The 18,665-nt window shown below is 56.2% G+C and overlaps 1 protein-coding gene across 4 annotated transcripts; it reads left to right on the plus strand.

Moving 5' to 3' along the window:
- Positions 1-697: 697 nt before the first annotated feature.
- Positions 698-18,665, plus strand: ADPGK (ADP dependent glucokinase). Of its 4 annotated transcripts, none has more exons than XM_068144293.1 (7): positions 698-976; positions 5,283-5,508; positions 8,424-8,486; positions 9,153-9,273; positions 11,837-12,033; positions 14,483-14,581; positions 17,034-18,665. In XM_068144293.1, exons 1-7 carry the CDS (start codon positions 762-764, stop codon positions 17,583-17,585), a joined length of 1,473 nt encoding a protein of 490 aa, XP_068000394.1. In that variant the 5' UTR covers positions 698-761; the 3' UTR covers positions 17,586-18,665. The 4 variants fall into 4 exon arrangements, with proteins under 4 accessions (XP_068000394.1, XP_068000395.1, XP_068000396.1 ...); XM_068144294.1 differs by having other exon boundaries at positions 17,037-18,665; XM_068144295.1 differs by having other exon boundaries at positions 11,978-12,033.

The following is an 18,665-nucleotide window of genomic DNA, read 5'->3' on the forward strand; positions in this document are numbered from 1 at the left end:
GCAGGTCTGATGCAGCTAACTCACCCTGGAGAAGGCACCGAGGCCAAGAACGGAAACGAGTGTATGGAGAGAGGAAAATAACAGCCCCTGGCCACTGATGAGCTCAGGTCAGTCACTGGTTTGCTGAGCAGGAGCTCTTTAGGCAGAGCCAGAGGTGCGAGAACAGGCAGAGAAACTGAGGTACGGCAGTGAAGAGAACGAACACAACAGACCCCTCAAAGGGCTAAGCAACACAGCTGAGAGGAAAGGGGCAAGTATGAGGAGAAAGCCAAGGGAGGAGAAGATGAAGATGAAGCACAATATCCCCCCATAGACTCCAGCTCAGTGCTAGTAACACTGAGGGCGCAGGGCCGGCCTGCAGCAGCAGCGGTACAGCGCTCACTGCGGGCTCCTCGCCCCAGCACCGGCTTCCTGCTGCCCGAGTGCCCGGCTCTCCCAGGCCAGTCTGCCCACAGGAGACCCGAGGGCAGCCCTCAGCCTGCTCTCCCGCCATTTCCCCTCACGAAGCGCCCCGGCCGCACGCGCAGCCGCCTCATTCCCGTACCTTAGTTACGCAGGCAGAGCTACGTAGATTGCGCTGGAGGAAGGAGTCGCGCCGTTTGCGTAGGGCCCGCCTCGCTTCCCGAAGTGCCTTTACGACAACGGGCGGCCGGCGGGGGCGGGGCATTACGGAGGCGGCGTAAGGGAGGCCCCGGCAGCTCGCGCCCCACCTCAGACGTGGCCGGCGGAGGAGGAGCCGGAGCCGGAGCGGCCGCGCCGCGATGTGGCAGAGATCGGTGTGCGTGGGCCTGCTGGCCCTGGCGCTGGGCTACCTCTGCCTGCTGGGCCCTGAGCTGTCCCCGTCGGCCCTGCGGCACCTCTCCGCCTCACTGCTGGGAGGGCTGCGCCGTGCCCGCTCCCTTGAGGCCCGTATGGTGGCGGCCTGGCAGGCGGCCATCGTCCGCCCGGCCCGCGGATGGGCGCGCGTCGCCGTCGGGTAGGTGTGCCGGCCGCGCGCGGCGGGGCAGGGGCAGAGCGCCCCTAGCGGCGGGGCGGGAGGGCTGCGCAGCCACGGGGCCGTATGGACGGGCTCGGGCATGGATGGGGCCAGGTCTCCCCTGGCGCAGGCCGCTCCCGCCTGCAGCCATCGGTCTCCCCGAATCGCTGTGAGGCTCGAAGCTGGTCAGAGGGGGCCGTGGTGCCCTGCAGAGGTGGGCAGCTCCCGGGCAGGCTCAGGTCACCTGTGCCATGCTGGAAGACCTCGCCCCAAGGCAGCTGGGCACTCTCTGTTAAGGACTTTCCAGCGCTGTGGTTTCCCAGGCGAGGGCAGTTCCTCAGGACAGCCCCTGGCACTCGCCTGCTGCATGGCTTAGGCAGAGGTGAGTCTTGGCCGAGGGCATTAATGGTGCAGAAAACTCCTGTGCTGGTGATTAAGTCGATGTGCTGCGTGGCTCAGACCTGATTGGCAAGCCTGCCTCTGGAGATCTTATCCCTAGCTGGCTTGCCTGTAAAACAAATCATATATGGAGTGTGAGGCACTGGGAGCTGCTGGCCCAGGGTGGAACTGGGGAGCACAATCCAGGAATAAACAGCTACGGGAGAGATGTCTCTGTGGATCGCTTGGGTGGGTTAAGAGCTGGGCATGAGCTGGCACCATGCACTCACCCACTAGCACCAAGCCTGGCCTAGGCTGATCCCCAGCAGCAGGGGCAGGGAGGGGATTCTGCCCCTCTGCTGTGCTCTGCTGAGACCCCCCCCCTGCTGGGGCCAGCTCTGGAGCCCTCAGCACAGACAAGGACCTTTTGAGTGGGACCAGAGGAGGCCACAGAATGATCCAAGACTGGAACACCTCTGCTGTAAGGCCAGGGTGAGAGAGTTGGGTGTGTTCAGTCTGGGGAAGGGAAGGCTCCAGGGATTGGAAGAGGCTGTTCAGGGAGGTGGTGGAGTCCCCATCTCTGGAGAGGTGTTCAAGAAACCTGTGGCCATGGCACTTGGGGACATAGTTTAGTGGCCATGGTGGTGTTAGGTTGATGATTGGGCTGGATGACCTTAGAGGTCTTTTCCAACTGAAACAATTCTGTGATTCTATTAAGTGTGTGAGCAGAGGAAGGGCAGGGAGGAAGAAGACAGACATTTGGGACATGATTGGAGAAGCCTCCCTTGAAGGCATCATTGCTTGATTCCTGGCTCCTTCCATTTATAATGAGCCATTAAAATATGAAATTGGTGACCTTTAGCTGCACTGAGTTTGGGGCTGCCTGGGGGTGAGCTTGCCCTGGTTCTCTCTGCTGCATGAGGAGGATTTCTCTCCTTGGTGTATGCCATGATGTATCCAGGATTTCTGAGCTGCCTATTTCCTGCACTGAACAGCCTCAGGGATTTTCATGCCCTTTCCTGTGTGTGCTGTGGCCCAAGTCATGCATGGAAGGTTACTGCCAAGGAGGGAGCTAAAGGGTGCTGTGGTTCATGCTGACACCCAGGCATCGCTGTCTGGAGCGTGGTGTGGACAGACAAAAGACAAGGCAAACCTGGAGGGCTTTAAGGCTGGGATGGATGTGGCTGTGAGCAACCTGATCTAGTGTGGGGTGTCCCTGCCCATGGCAGAGGGGTTGGAACTGGATCATCCTTGAGGTCCCTTCCAACCCTGACAGTTCTATGATCCTGGAAACGCTTTCTGGATTGTTTGGATCCCTGTCAGTGCAGCCTGGGGCACAGGGACACAGACTGGACTTGACAGCAGTCCTAGAAGATGCCTCAGCACTGGTGGAGTGATCTCAGTATTTGATACCTGAGCCAGCAATGGTCCCTGGCAGCCCAGCAGGCAGCTGTGTGCTGAGCTGCATCCAGAGCAGGGAGAGCAGCAGCACAGGGAGGGGATTCTGCCCCTCTGCGCTGCTGAGACCTCACCTGCAGCACTGCCTCCAGTTCTGGGAGCCCCAGCACAGGAAGGACCTGGAGCTGTTGAAGAGGATCCAGAAGAGGCCACAAAGATGATCAGAGGGCTGAAGAACCTCCCCTGTGGGGACAGGGTGGGAGAGTTGGGGATGTTCAGCCTTAGAGCAGCTGCCAGTACCTGCAAAGGGCCTAGCAGAAAACTGTGGAGGCACTTTGTAATGGAGTGACAGAGTGAGGGGTGATGGACTGAAGCTGGAAGAGGGAAGACTGAGACTCAAGATGAGGAAGAAATTCTGTCCAGTGGGAGTGGTGAGATGCTGGCACAGGTTGTCCAATGAGCCTGTGGCTGCCTCCTCCCTGGAGGTGTTGAAGGCCAGGCTGCATGAGGCCTTGAGCAGCCTGGGCTGGTGGGAGGTGTCCCTGCCCATGGCAGGGGAGTTGGAACTGGCTGATCTTGAAGTTCTCTTCCAACTCAAAGCCATTCCATCATCCTATGATATCAGGATCTCTCTGAAACCAAGGAGTAGAAACAAGAAAAGTGGTCATCAAGTCTCTTCCTGGGGGCCTGGTTCCAGCCCAGACATTTTCCTCTCTGAATTAGACTGTGTTTAACTTGAGGTGATTGATGGGAAAGGAGGATTGCAAGATCTGAGCCATAGATTAGACTTAACATGAAGGCTGGATCTGCTGAAATGGTTCTTACTGCTTCCTCCTGTTTCCAGTGGCTGAGTGGAGGCAGGCTGCTGTCTCTGGAAGTCTGAAATGGTCCTTTGGAAGTGGCAGCTTTCAGTGTTAGAGCTGACACCTTGCCCTCTTGACTTCTCCCAGAGCCAGCCTGCCTGGAGGGAATCTTGAGTGCCTGGTTTGTGCTGCTGTTGGGAGCAGCTGGCACTCCAGGCTGAGCTAGACTTGCATGCTTTCAGTTTTGGTTTGAAGGCTTGAATTGCAGTCTAGGTTTTAAACCTGAGGTAGAGTTTCTGGATAGCTTTATCTTAAGAATGTAAAAGAATGTTCTCATTGTGCCTTTTCTTGGGTTAGGGTCACATTGGGCTGGGAGGGACCCTCAAAGGCCATCTTGTCCAGCCCCTGCACTCAGCAGGGATACCTGCAACTGGAGCAGGCTGCACAGGGCCACATCAAGTCTGATCTTGAATGTCTTACAGGAATGGGGCCTCAACCACATCCCTGGGCAACCTGTTCTGTGTTTCACCACTCTCATTCTGAAGAACTTCCTCCTGATGTCCAACCTAAATCTCCCCTGCTTCAGTTTCAAACCATTGCCCCTTGTCCTATCACTCCAATCCTTTCTAAACACTCCCTCCCCAGCCTTCCTGTAGGTCCCTTTCAGATGTTGAAATGCAGCTCTCAGGTCTCCCTGGAACCTTCTCTTCTCCAGGTTGAGCAGCCCCAACACTCTCAGCCTGTCCCCACAGGAGAGGTTCTGCAACCCTCTGATCATCTTGGTGGCCTCCTCTGGACCCTCTCCAGCTGTTCCATGTCCTTCTCATGTTGAGGTGCCCAGAACTGGACACAGCATTCTCAGAATGTTTGTGGCCAGCAGGAGCAGGGAGGTCATTGTGCCCTGGACTCAGCGCTGGTTAGGCCACACCTTGAGTCCTGTGTCCAGCTCTGGGCTCCTCAGTTTCAGAAGGCCATTGAGAGACTTGAAGGTGTCCAGAGAAGGGCAAGGAGGCTGGGGAGGGGTCTGGAGCACAGCCCTGGGAGGAGAGGCTGAGGGAGCTGGGCTTGCTTAGCCTGCAGAAGAGGAGGCTCAGGGGAGACCTTCTTGCTCTCTACAACTCCTTGCAGGGAGGTTGTAGCCAGCTGGGGGTTGGTCTCTTCTGCCAGGCAGGCAAGCAGCCCCAGAGCAAGAGGACACAGTCTGCAGCTGTGCCAGGGGAAGTTTAGGCTGGAGGTGAGGAGAAAGTTCTTGCCAGCAAGAGAGATTGGCCATTGGGCTGTGCTGCCCAGGGAGGTGGTGGAGTCCCTGTCCCTGGAGGTGTTCAAAAAGGGATTGGATGTGGCACTTCGAGCCTTGGTGTAGTTGTCAGGAGGTGTTAGGTATTAGGTCATAGGTTGGACTTGATGATCTCTGAGGTCTTTTCCAACCTGGTGGATTCTGTGATTCTGTGAAGCAGTGACTGAAGTGCAGCACACCCTGCAGCCCAGGCAGCCACCCTTGGCCCCTCACAGCTCAGGCTGTGGTTTGGCTGCAGCAGCAGGTGACCTATCCCCATCTCCTCTGCAGGGCATACCAGGAGGAGAAGGCTGCAGTGGGGAGTTTCAGGCAATTCATCTGCCTTTGGGTTGGGTTTTCCCCCACACTGGGCTGCTCTTTGTCCCCCTCAGCAGGAGGGCTGCCAGCAGCAGGTGTGGTGCTGCCCTGGCACTCTCTACCTCTCTTGCAGCGTCAACGCCTGCGTGGACGTGGTGCTGTCCGGCGTCAGGCTGCTGGAGGCGCTGGGCCTGGAGCCAGGGGATGGCAGAAATCACCTGGTCCTGAACTCCCAACAGGACCTGAAGGAAGCCTTTGCTCACTTCATGGAGAAAGGGGCAGCTGCCGAGCGCTTCTTCAGCGATGCCGAGTCCTTCCAGCACATCGCGCGGACGGCCTCCGAGCACCCTGGGGCGCAGGTATGGCTTCCCCCAGGGCCAGCTGTGAGAGGCAGGCTGCTTACCTTCTTGCACCACTGGTGGCTTCTGTTCTCTGGCTAGTGAGAGTGCAGGCTGCTTAGGAGAGAACCTTCTGCTGCAGCTTTGAGCGCACAGACCTGTTGAGCAGCTGTAGAGGTGGCGCAACGGTGACGTGAGGGCTGGAGCCCTGCTGCTGGAAGGCCAGGCTGAGAGCTGGGCTTGTTCGGCCTGGAGAAGAGGAAGCTCCAGGGACACCTTCTGGTGGCCTTTCAGGGCTCAAGGGAGCAGATCAGGAGGTTGGGGGTAGACTTTTGAGCAGGGCCTGTTGCAACAGAAGAAGGGGTGATGGTTTGAACTGAAAGGGGAACGTTCAGACTGGAAAGAAGGGAGAAATGTTTGACACTGACGGCAGTGAGACCCTGGCCCAGGTTGCCCAGAGTGGTGGTGGATGCCCTGTTCTGTGGCCATTCCAGGTCAGGTTGTTTGGGGCTCTGAGCACCTTGCTCTAGTTGCAGATGTCCCTGCTGATTGCAGGGGGACTGGAGTAGATGACCTTCAAAGGTCCATTCTATGAGTCTGTGACTTCCCTCTGCACCTGCTGCAAACAGAAGGGCTGTCCTCTGCTTATGTTCCCAGAGCCGCAATGTCAGCCTACAATCACTGTGTAAGATGGGAGGCAGATGGGGCTGGTGCTGCAGAAGAGGTTCTGACACCTTGTAACGAGGCAGGAAGTGAGGAAATAGATCCCAGCATTAGGAGCTGTGAGCACTGATCAGCTCCAGGTGCTTAACACAGGTTTCACATCCTCTCTTGGAGTGACAATAAGAAATGAAGTCATTCTTTCCTGAAGCCTCCCTTTCCAGCATGGATTTAGGAAGGGCAGGTCCTGCCTCTCCAACCTGATCTCCTTCCATGCCCAGGTGACTGCCTGGTGGATGTGGGGCAGGCTGGGGATGTGGTCTGCCTGGACTTCAGCAAGGCCTTTGACACCATCCCCCACAGCAAACTCCTGGCCAAGCTGTCAGCCCCTGGCTTGGATGGGAGCACACTGCACTGGGTTAGGAAGTGGCTGGAGGCTGAGCCCAGAGAGTGGTGGTGAATGGTGCCACAGCCAGCTGGCAGCCAGGCACCAGTGCTGTACCCCAGGGAGCAGTGCTGGGCCCTGTGCTCTTTAACATCTTCATTGATGATCTGGAGGAGGGCATTGAGTCCAGGATCACTAAATTTGCAGACGACACCAAGCTGGGGGCAGGAGTTGAGCTGTTAGAGGGTAGGAGAGCTCTGCAGAGGGACCTTGCCAGGCTGGACAGAGGGGCAGAGGCCAAGGGCAGGAGATTGAACACATCCAAGTGCCAGGGGCTGCACTTTGGCCACAGCAACCCCAGGCAGTGCTACAGGCTGGGGTCAGAGTGGCTGAGAGCAGCCAGGCAGAGAGGGACTTGGGGGTACTGGTTGAACATGTACAGGCTGAACATGAGCCTGCAGTGTGCCCAGGCAGCCAGGAGGGCCAAGGGCATCCTGGCCTGCATCAGGAACAGTGTGGCCAGCAGGAGCAGGGAGGTCATTGTGCCCTGGGCTCTGCACTGGTTAGGCCACAGCTCAAGTCCTGTGTCCAGTTCTGGGCCCCTCAGTTTAGGAAGGAGGTTGACTTGCTGGAAGGTGTCCAGAGAAGGGCAAGGAGGCTGGGGAGGGGCTTGGAGCACAGCCCTGTGAGGAGAGGCTGAGGGAGCTGGGGTTGCTTAGCCTGGAGAGGAGGAGACTCAGGGGTGACCTTATTGCTCTCTACAACTACCTGAAGGGAGGTTGTAGCCAGATGGGGCCTGGTCTCTTCTGCCAGGCAGGCAAGCAGCACCAGAACAAGAGGACACAGTCTGCAGCTGTGCCAGGGGAGGTTTAGGCTGGAGGTGAGGAAGAAGTTCTACACAGAGAGAGTGATTGCCCATTAGGATGGGCTGCTTGGGGAGGTGGTGGAGTCACCATCACTGGAGGTGTTCAGGAGGAGACTTGATGGGGTGCTTGGTGCCATGGGTTAGTTGTTTAGGTGGTGTTGGATTGGTTGATAGGTTGGACATGATGATCTTGAAGGTCTCTTCCAACCTGGTCTGGTCTATTCTATTCTATCCTATTTTCCCAGAGCAAAGCTTGGCTGCTCTCATTTTTGCCTCTTCTGAGTCTAGCTGGATACCTGGCTAGGCAGGTAGCTGATCTCTACAAACTGCTTAATGCCACCTTCTCTGCCATTCACCTGCTGCTTCCCAAAGTGAGGAAGAGCTCTAAATGCCTTCTGTTGGCCAAGACTCTCCTCTGGTTACTTGCTTGCTCTGTTGGCTTTCTGGAATCACCTCATTATCAACTGCAGCCTGTTTTCAGTCACTGCTGAGTGCCTGTGAGCCTCCTGACATCTATATTCTTTGGTTTCATGGCTGACATCAGAGTTTTCTTACTTGAAAGTTTGTCCTTTCTCACCTGAGTAACCTTTCATGGCTCCACTCACTTCATGTGGGTGCAGGCAGCAGGTGTCACCTTGGTTTCGAACTGGAGAAAGGCTTGGTGCAGTTTGCAAACCATTGCTAACATCCTTTAACTCTGCTAAAAAGCCATCAGTTCCCCACTGGCACAGTGAGGCTGCACAGAAGGAGGGTCTGCCTGTGTTCTGGAGTTCTGGATTTTGACAGGGCTGTCACCTGAAGGGGAGTTTTTAGCTTTGAAAAAGCCAGAGAACACTCAGCTTGTGGAGCTGTCTTGGGGAGCTGTCCAATCCTCCAGGCTCACTGAGCTTTCTTAGCTGCTGGGATGCCAGACCCTGTTCTGAAGAGCTCCAGTCTCTGGAGTTTTTCATCCTGTGCTGAGATCTGAGCATGTACAAAGCCCTGGAAGCACAGCCACACCCAGCCCTGCCTCTGTCTGTTTCACAGCTTTACGTTGGAGGAAACGCTGCTCTCATCGGTCAGAAGCTGGCAACAAACCCAGACCTGAAGGTAGGCAGCCCAAGAGGTGACCTTACTCATTGTCTTGGGCTCACAGCACTGTGTGAGGGCAACACAGCTGCTGAGGGCCTTGGGGAGCAGGTCTTGGGAAGAGAGGCTGAGGGAGCTGGGCTTGTTCAGCCTGCAGAAGAGGAGGCTGAGAGGAGACCTCATTGCACCTGAAAGGAGGTTGGAGTGAAGTTGGAACTGGCCTCTTCTCCCAGGTAGCTAAAGACAGGAAGAGAGGAAATGGCCTCATGGTGCACCAGGGGAGGGTTAGCTCGGAGAGTAGGAGCAATTTCTTTTGCTGCAAGAGTGGTCAGGGATCGGAACAGGCTACCCAGGGAGGTGGTGGAGTTAACAAGAACTTGTGGCCTTGGCACTCTGGGACATGGTTTGATGGCCATGGTGGTGTTGGGTGGAAGGTTGGACTTGATGATCTTAGAGGTCTTTTCCAACCTTACTGATTCTGTGAGTTCCTTGGGGATTTGGGGGATCTTGCAGTTATTTCTCAGGCTGTGGTGGAACACAGGGTTGGCCTTGCGAGCTGAAGAGCAGAGCTGAGTTTCAGAAATGGGACTATGGTATTTTTAATCAATTGTCTGGATGATGCTTAGATGCCCTCTAAGTGGTGACAGGCAAACCTTGATTGTTTTCTCTCCTTTTCTTGCTTTCCAGATCCTCCTTTGTGGCCCTGTTGGTCCTAAACTCCATGAACTTCTTGATGACAATGTGGTTGTGCCTCCTGAATCCATGCAGGAAAGAGATGAATTCCATCTCATCTTGGAGTATCAAGCAGGTACCTTGCCAAGGGCTGAATGTTAGATGAGAACAGAATTCCTGAAGCCCAGCATGGTAGTGGTTGGAAGGGACTTCTGGAGATATCTGGTGCTGCCCTCTTACTCAGTGGGGTCACCCAGAGCAGCTTGCCCAGGATCACAATGGCCAGGGGGGGTTGGAATCTCTCCAGAGAAGGAGACTCCACAACCTCTCTGGGCAGCCTGCTCCAGGCCTCCAGCACCCTCACACCAAAGAGGTTTCTCTTTCTGTTCAGATGGAACCTCCAGGGTTCCAGTTAGTGCCCATTGGCCCTTGTCCTGTCACTGGGCACCACTCACAAGACTCAGGCCCCATCCTCTTGGGCCTTGCCCTTTACCTACGGCTGAGCACTGATTTTGTTTGTAGCCCAAACATCACCCAGATGCTGTTGTCTGTGAAGGTGCTGAGTTTGAATGGGTGAATTCCAGAGGACTGAAGGAAAGGACTTGGAGGTGCAGGTGGATAAGAAGCTTGACAGGAGCCAGCAGTGAACACTGGCAGCCCAGAAAGCCAACCAGAACCTGGGCTGCATCAAGAGAAGCAGAGCCAGCAGGGCAGGGAGGAGATTCTGCCCCTCTGCTCCACTCTGCTGAGACCACAGCTGGAGCTCTGGGGCCAGTGCTGGAGCCTCTGTGCCAGGAAGGATCTGGAGGGGCTGGAAGGTGTCCAGAGCAGGGCCAGGAGGAGGAGCAGAGGGCTGGAGCTGCTCTGCTGTGAGCACAGACTGAGGGAGTTGGGGTTGTGCAGGCTGGAGAAGAGAAGGATCCCAGGAGACTGAATTGTGGCCTTCCAGGATCTGCAGGGGGCTCCAAGCAAGCTGGGGAGGGACTTTGGAGGGTGTCAGGGAGGGATAGGACTGGGGGGGGGCTAGAGCAAAACTAGAAGTGGGGAGATTGAGATTGGATGTTAGGAAGAAGTTGTTCCCCATGAGGGTGTTGAGAGCCTGGCACAGGCTGCCCAGGGAGGTGGTGGAAGCCTCCTGCCTGGAGGTGTTTGCAGCCAGGCTGGAGGTGGCTGTGAGCAAGCTGCTGTGGTGTGAGGTGTTCCTGCCTATTGCAGGGGGTTGGAGCTGGCTGAGCCTTGAGCTCCCTTCCAGCCCTGATAATGTTGTGGCTGTGTAAGTGGTCAGTACTGGAGGCTGGTACTGGGCTCCTCTAGTGAGTCCATGTCCTTCAGGGAGCTGGCGTAGGTGACCAGACATCTAAAAGTCCTCTGAAGCTTTTCCCTGTTGTGTCCCAGGCACTTCCTGTGTTTTGCTGTACTGTGTTACACTGCTGTCTTGACTGCCCTTCAGTTCTGTGTCTTTATTCACCATAGCATGTAGAAACCAGAGGAAGACTCTGCTCAGGGAGATTTTGGATGCCCCCTCTCTGGTGTTCCAGGCCAGGTTGGATGAGGCCTTGAACAACCTGGGCTGGTGGGAGGAGTTCCTGCCTGTGGCAGGGGGTTGGAACTTGAAGGTCCCTTCCAACCCAACCCGTTCTGCAAATCTCTGGATCCTCACAACAGAGCTTGGGTCAAGCTAAGAGGTGATGGTTGGCAGAAGAGGGAGTTCTCCCCTCTCCCTGCATATCCTGCATATGCCCCAGACTTTTGGCTTGAGCTGGCTGTGACACCATAGAATTGTCAGGCTTGGAAGGGAGCTCAAGGCTCAGCCAGCTCCAACCCCCTGCCACGGGCAGGGACACCTCACACCACAGCAGGTTGCTCACAGCCACCTCCAGCCTGGCTGCAAAAAACTCCAGCAAATTGCAAACTAAACTAATACAGCTGATGGAACCACCCCACAGCTGGCAGAGCCAACCAAAGAGGCACTGAGTGTTCCTTCTGAGCAGACACTGTCTGCAGGAGGCACAGGGAGGGGATGGAGAGAGTAGAGGTAGAGACGGAGCAATGATTCTCACCTGAGCTCTTCCTGGGGCACAGGCACGTTGGGAAACTGTGCCTTTGGCTTCCAGCAGGGCATCCAGTGTCCAGTTCTGGGCTCCTCAGTTTCAGAAGGACATTGAGAGACTTGAAGGTGTCCAGAGAAGGGCAAGGAGGCTGGGGAGGGGTCTGGAGCACAGCCCTGGGAGGAGAGGCTGAGGGAGCTGGGCTTGCTTAGCCTGCAGAAGAGGAGGCTCAGGGGAGACCTTCTTGCTCTCTGCAACTCCCTGAAGGGAGGCTGGAGCCAGCTGGGGGTTGGGTTCTTCTCTCAGGCAGGCAAGCAGCCCCAGAACAAGAGGACACAGTCTCAAGCTGTGCCAGGGGAGGTTGAGGCTGGAGGGGAGGAGAAAGTTCTTCACTGAGAGAGCTGTTAGCCATTGGGATGTGCTGCCCAGGGAGGTGGTGGAATCATCCTCCCTGGAGGTGCTCAAGAGGGGATTGGATGTGGCACTTGGAGCCATGGTTGAGCTGTCAGGAGGTGTTGGGTGACAGCTTGGACTTGCTGAGCTCTGAGGTCTTTTCCAAGCTGTTTGATGCTGTGACCCTATGAGCCTCCAGTGTGGGATCTTTGGCACCATGGTTGGCTCTGCTGCCTGAGTCCCCTTTGCTTCCCCCAGGGGAGGAGTGGGGCTCGGTGAGAGCGCCCAACGCCAACCGCTTCATCTTCTCCCACGACCTGTCCAACGGGGCCTTGAACATGCTGGAGGTGTTTGTCTCCAGCCTGGATGAGTTTCAGCCAGACCTTGTGGTGCTTTCAGGACTTCACATGATGGAAGGGCAGAGCAAGGAGATGCGGCACAGACGGCTCCTGGAGGTAAGGTACTCAAATCCCAGCAGCGGCTGAGGGAGCTGGGGGTGTTCGGTGTGGAGAAGGGGAGGCTCGGGGCAGGCCTCACTGCTCCCTACAGCTCCCTGAAAGGAGGCTGCAGAGAGGTGGGGTTGGTCTCTTCTCCCTACTCTCAGGTGATAGGAGAGGAAATGGCCTGAAGTTGTGCCAGGGGAGGTTTGGTTTGGAGATTGGGGGAAATGTCTTTGCTGCAGAGCAGTCAGGGGTTGGCACAGGCTGCTCAGGAGGTGGGGGAGTCACCGCCCTGGAGGTGTCCAAGAAACGTTTGGTTGTGGCACTTGGGGCCATGGTTTGGTGGCCATGGTGGGGTTGGGTTGATGGTTTGACTGGATGACTTCTGAGGTCTGTTCCAACTGAAACAATTCTATGATTCTGAGCCTGGGGCTGTTCCAGTGTCCCTCTGGAGCTCTCTTGAAGGGTGCTCAGCAGGAGCAGGCCAGAACCCAGGTTGTACAACTCCCTCAGAGGAGGTGGGAGTGAGGTGGGTGTTGGTCTCTTCTCTCAAGTAACAAGATTAAATGGCCTCAAATTGTGTCAGGGGAGGTTTAGGCTGGACATCAGGGAAAATTTCTATACTGAAAGAGTGGTCAAGGCCTGGAACAGGCTGCCCAGGGAGTTGCTGGAGTCCACCATCCCTAGAGGTGCTCAGAAAACATGCAGACATGGTTTAAAGGCCATGGTGGTGTTGGGTTGGTAGTTGGACTTGATGATCTTGGAGACTTTTCTAACCTTAATGATTCTACAGTCTCCTTAATTTCCATGTCAAACAAATGCTTGATGACAAAGGCTTGGTTGCCCAGGACTGAATTTGGAAGCAGGCTCTGTCCTCAGCTCCCCCACAGATCTCATCAGTATGCTTAGAATGCCTTAGGTTGGAAGGGACCTCAGAGATCATCTACTCCAACCTCCCTGCTGTGGCTGGGACACCTCTTAGCTAGACTTGGCTGCTCAGGGCCTCACCCAGCCTGGCTTTGAACACCTCCAGGGAGGGGGCAAAAGGTATTGCCTGCCAAATGAAGAAAGTGAGCTGCAGGGATGGCCCAAGTCTGATCCTGTGATTGCTGTTCCTTGGGTTCAGTGGGTTGTCTGGGGCAGGGGGAAGTGGTCTGGTTGTCTGGCTGGAGGATGCTGACATGGTAACTGGAGCTTCTCCAGTGGCTAAGTGACACTTGTGTCACAGATGCTGGTTTCATCACATTCTTAAGCTGTGCTAGATAATCCAAGAGGCAGCCTCCTCAGCTGAGCACGAAGGAGTTGCACCAAGAGTCTCCTTTGTCTTTACAGATCATTGCCCCCTTCCCACTGCAGCCCATCAGCCCTTTCCCCTTTGCTTTCTGTTTCCCTGCTCTAGGGTCAGCTGTCCTACAGCTGCTGCAGATCTGTGAGGTGTCTGAATGACTCCAGTAGAGAAGTGCTGAGCTAGGTGCAGGTTAGGGCTAGATCCCTTCTGCCTGCTCTGGGATTCTGAGAACTGGAACAGTTTGTTCAATTTTTGGCTCCCCAGCTCAGGAAGGACAAAGAATGGCTGGAGACAGTCCAGTGCAGGGCCACTAAGGTGTTGAGGGGCTGGAGAATCTCTCATATGAGGAGAGGCTGGGGGAGCTGGGGCTGGTGAGCCTGGGGAAGAGGAGGCTGGGGGGCATTTTATGAGTGCATACAGATGTCTAAGGGGTGGCTGTCAGGAACCTGAGGCCAAGCTCTTCTCAGTGGTCCCCAGGGACAGGACAAGAGCTACTGGGCAGAAACTTGAACAAAGGAAGTTCCAGCTACACATGAGAGAGGACTTCTTGACTTTGAGGGTGGCAGAGTACCTGAGCAGGCTGCCCAGAGAGGTTGTGGAGTCTCCATCTCAGGAGACTTTCAAGGCCTGCCTGGATGTCTTCCTGAGTGACCTGCTTCAGGTGACCCTGCTTGGGCAGAGGGGCTGGACTAGATGTGGCCAGGTGGGGGTTGGGCTCTTCTCCCAGGCAAGCAGCACCAGAACAAGAGGACACAGTCTCAAGCTGTGCCAGGGGAGGTTTAGGCTGGATGATAGGAGGAAATTCTTCCCAGACAGACAGACTGGCCCTTGGGATGTGCTGCCCAGGGAGGTGGTGGAGTCCCCATGCCTGGAGGTGTTTAGGAAGAGCCTGGCTGAGGCCCTTGGTGCCATGGTTGAGTTGATCAGATGGTGCTGGGTGACAGGTTGGACTGGATGGCCTCAAAGAGCTTTTCCAACCTGGTCTAGCCTATCCTAGCCTATCTTCAGAGGTCCCTTCCAACCCCTACCCATTCTGTGATTAACTAGGAGTAGTTCATGCTTCAATCCATGCCCAGGAAGGTGCCAGGAGGTGCCTCCCTGAGGCCAGCCCCTGTGCTGTGTCTGCCTGTGAATGCAGTGTGGCTTGGGCTGGGTGAGTCTCCTGTTGCCCTGCAGGCCGTGGCCTCCATCTCCGATATCCCGACGGACATCCCCATACACCTGGAGCTGGCCAGTATGACTGACCAGGACTTCATGAGCAACATCGTGCATCAGGTAAGGAAGATGAAAGGACTTGCTCCTGGGGCCAGCTCCCTTCCCTCCAGAGGCTCACTGCACAGCCTGCCAGATCAGGACACAAATGACAGCTCAGCGTGAGGGGCAGAATCCTGCCCCTGCTGCCCACGCTGCTGGGCATCAGCCTGGGACACAGCTTGCAGTGCACAGTGCTGGCTCATGCCCAGCTTTTCACCCACCAGCACTCCCAAGTCCTTCTTCAGCTCTTCATCCTCAGCCTGCTTACTGCAGAGGGTGTTGGATGAGAATGGTCAGGGGGTTGGAGCACCTCTGCTACAAAGACAGGTTGAGGGAACTGGGAGTGTTCAGCCTGGAGAAGAGACCTTCTCTTCCAGAGAGACCTTAGCAGCCTGCCAGTTCCTGAAGTGGGCTACAATAAGGATGGAGACTGATTGCAAAGGCCTGCAGGGACAGGACCAGAGGCAATGGCTTCAAACTAGAGCAGAGCAGATTGAGATTGGATGTGAGGAACAAGTTCTGCACCAGGAGGCTGCTGGAACACTGCAGCAGGTTGCCCAGGAGGTGGTTGAGGCCCCATCCCTGGAGATACTCAAGGTGAGGCTGGACAGGGCTCTAGGCAACCTGATCTAGTGGAGGATGTCCCTGCTGACTGCAGGGGGGTTGAACTGGATGACTTTTGGAGGTCCCTTCCAACCCAGACCATTCTGTGGATCAATACCAAGGGTTGCCCAGACCCAGGTGCAGGACCCAGCCCTTGGCCTTGTTGAGCCTTGTGATGTTCACCCAGGCCCACTCCTGGAGCTTGCAGTACTCACAGTTCCACAGGTGGAGGCTCCTTTGGCTGATTCAGACCTGGAGATTTCTAGAAGGAGCCAGCTTTGGATCTGAGCTGAGTTTACAATTGAAAACACCTCCTGGTTTCTTTGCAGGATTTCTTTCCTGCAGCATCCATGGTTCCTTGCTTAGCTTGGCACAGGCCCTGTCCCTGGAGACATTCAAGATCAGACTTGATGTGGCCCTGGGCAACCTGCTCTAGTTGGAGGTGTCCCTGCTGACTGCAGGGGGGGGTGGACAAGAAGACCTTTGAGGGTCTCTTCCAACCTGATGCAGTCTGAGAGTCTCAGTGCTGGATCTGTTGTTTTGTTACTCCCTAGAGTGTGACTGGATTGCATTACTGGCCTGAAAAGTTTTCTTGGCCAAGTAATTCTTGCACAAGTGGGAAGCTCCTGGCCTTCATCTCTCCAGGAGTCTCTGTGCTCCCTTCTCCCGAGCTTGCTGGCAATAGGGCCAGCAACACAACACTGTAAAAGCCAGCCCCTGAATGAGGAATCACAGAAACATTCAGTTTGGAACAGACCCTCAGGACCCCCAAGTCCAAACCAGAACCTTACTCTCCAAGGATCGCCCCTAAACCATAGCCCCAAGCACCACATCCAAACACCATGAAACACCTCCAGGGCTGGGGACTCCACCACCTCCCTGGGCAGCACATTCCAACCCCTGACCACACTTACTGTGAACAAATTCTTCCTACTGTTCAGTCTAAACCTCCCCAGTGGCAGCCTGAGGCCATTCCCTCTTGTTCTGGCACTAATTCCCTGTGAGCAGAGACCAGCAGCAGCCTCTCCACAACCTCCTTGCAGGTGGCTGTAGACAGCCAGGAGGTCTCCCCTCAGCCTCCTCTGTTTCACACCAACCCTCCCCAGCTCCTTCAGTTGCTCCTCAGCAGATTTCTTCTCCAGGCCCTTCCCAGCTTCCTTGCCCTGCTCTGCCCTGGCTCCAGCACCTCCACATCTCTCTTGGATTGAGGTGCCCAGAGCTGAATGCAGTACTCCAGGTGTGGCCTCCCCAGAGCTGAGTTCAAGGGCACAGTCCCAGGTAATTAGCTACAGAACAAGAGGGAATGGCCTCAGGCTGCAGCAGGGCAGGGTTAGACTGGACAGCAGGAAGAATTTGTTCCCAGAAAGGGTGGTCAGGGGTTGGAACAGGCTGCCCAGGGAGGTGGTGGAGTCACCACCCCTGGATGTGGTCGTCTGGATGTGGTGCTTGGGGCTATGGTTTAGGGGTGACCCTTGTAGAGTAGGGCTCTGGCTTGGATCCTGAGGACTTTTCCAACCTGGATGTTGCTGTGACTCTGTGACATTCACCTACCTGCTGCTGCTGGACTCAGCATTTCTGATCCAGGCCAGGAGGCCTTTGGCTTTCTTGGCCCCCTGGGCACACTGCTGGCTCATATTCAGCTGCTTGTCCATTGGAGCCCCCAGGGCCCTTTCTGCCAGCAGCTCTCCAGCCACACTGCCCCAAGCCTGTAGCACTGCTCGGGGTTGTTGTGCCCCAAGGGCAGGACCTGGCACTTGGCCTTGTTGAAGCTCCTGCTAACATCAGCCATGGGTCTGATCTGCCCAGGTCCATCCCTGTGCAGAGCCCCGTGGCAGCCCAGGGCCTGATGCTCTCTCCGTGTTCCTGTTAGCAGGTCCTGCCCCTGGTGAACTCCATCGGGCTGAACGAGCAGGAGCTGCTGTTCCTGACGCAGGCGGCCGCGGGGCCCCACGCCTCGCTGGGCTCCTGGAGCGGCGTGCCCGACGTGGGCGTGGTCAGCGACATCCTCTTCTGGCTGCTGAAGGAGCAGGGCCGGCCGGCGCGGAGGGCCTCCGACCTCACCCGGGTGCACTTCCACACCCTGGCCTACCACATCCTGGCCACGGTGGACGGCTTCTGGGGCAACCAGGCTGCCGCCGTGGCGGCCGGGGCCAGGGCCGCGGGGACCCAGGCCTGCGCCACCGAGACCATCGACGCCAGCAGAGTCTTCCTGAAGGCTCCCCTGGAGTTTGTGACCTCCCAGCTGGAGGCCCCTGCCAGAGTGTCTTTGAACCCTGACGAGCCGGTGGTGAGCTGGCAGCGGGAGGGCATCTCCTTCCACTTCACCCCCGTGCTGGTCTGCAAGGACCCCGTGCGGACCGTGGGCCTGGGGGACGCCATCTCGGCAGAGGGACTGCTCTACTCCGAAGCATATCCTCAATAGAAGCCTGAGAGCCTCCTTCCTCTCCACTCTGTATGGTGTCCAATAAGCAGGGACTGGGGTTGCAGCCAGTGGTGGCACTGAGCAAAACCAGGGTGTGCTGTGTTCTCTGGCTGGGACTGAAAGAGCCAAAGAGTAACTCCAGGCAGCAGCTGTCAGACGCCTTCCAGTCGCCTGAGCCGGGGCTCCAGGGCTTCACTTTGAGGTGCAGAGTGTGAGAACTGGCTTTGCTTTGTCTAAGGATGCTGGGAGGGAGAGCAACATCCCCAGCCCTGCTCAGCCTGGGTGTGCTGGTTGTAACTGTGAAGGGGTTGTGTGTCTGCCAGCACTGGGAAGTGCAGCAGCCAGGAGAACTCCCTGCCAGGGAGCCCAGGGAGAGCTCAGCAGCACTCAGCCCTCTCTCTGATATATCACCAATATTATCTCCTCACAGCACATTGCTCTGTGGCAAGGGCTGCTCCTTCTGCTTGCTTGGTGTGATGATAGGTGATGAAACCTTTTCCTGATGAAAAATTACCTCTCAGCCTCAGTCCCCCCGCCTCCCCTCCCCAGTACTGGAGGGAGCCAGAACCCCAAAATGTGATGCACACTGTTACCTACTTGACACTTGGATTATTTGGGGTCTCTCTAGGACTTAGGACATTTAACTGAGCCTGAGTAACCTCAGTTTCTGGGCAGCTAGAAGTGAAGATAATCAGGGGTTGTATTGGGGGAGCCAGCTTTATTTTCTTGCTAGGTAAAGCACAAAGCTCTCCCCCTGCTTGCTGTGTGCTGAATCCCAAGAGCTGCAGCTGAGGGGCTCCCAGCTGAGGGGCTCCTTGCCCATGGTAGGTGCTTGGATCTGGGGGGGGCTGGAGACTCTGTTGTTGTTGTTTGAGGATGGCTGTGCAATTCTCTGCCCCCCATTCAGAAGGGCTTAGGAGTTAGAGAAGATCCCAAATGTGCAGCAGCATTTTCCAGGTGAGACTGGAAGAGCTCCTTTTAGGGTTTGGGGTTTTGCTGTTTGTTTTTTTAATCTTTGAGTAGGTCACTGGAAGCTTCTTTGCTCTGGACAGCCTTTGACATTAAACAAGCAGAACTGTG

The sequence above is a fragment of the Melanerpes formicivorus genome, unplaced genomic scaffold, assembly GCF_026170545.1.
Source record: "Melanerpes formicivorus ecotype bairdi unplaced genomic scaffold, bMelFor1.0.p_v2 SCAF_10, whole genome shotgun sequence".
Lineage (NCBI taxonomy): Eukaryota > Metazoa > Chordata > Aves > Piciformes > Picidae > Melanerpes > Melanerpes formicivorus.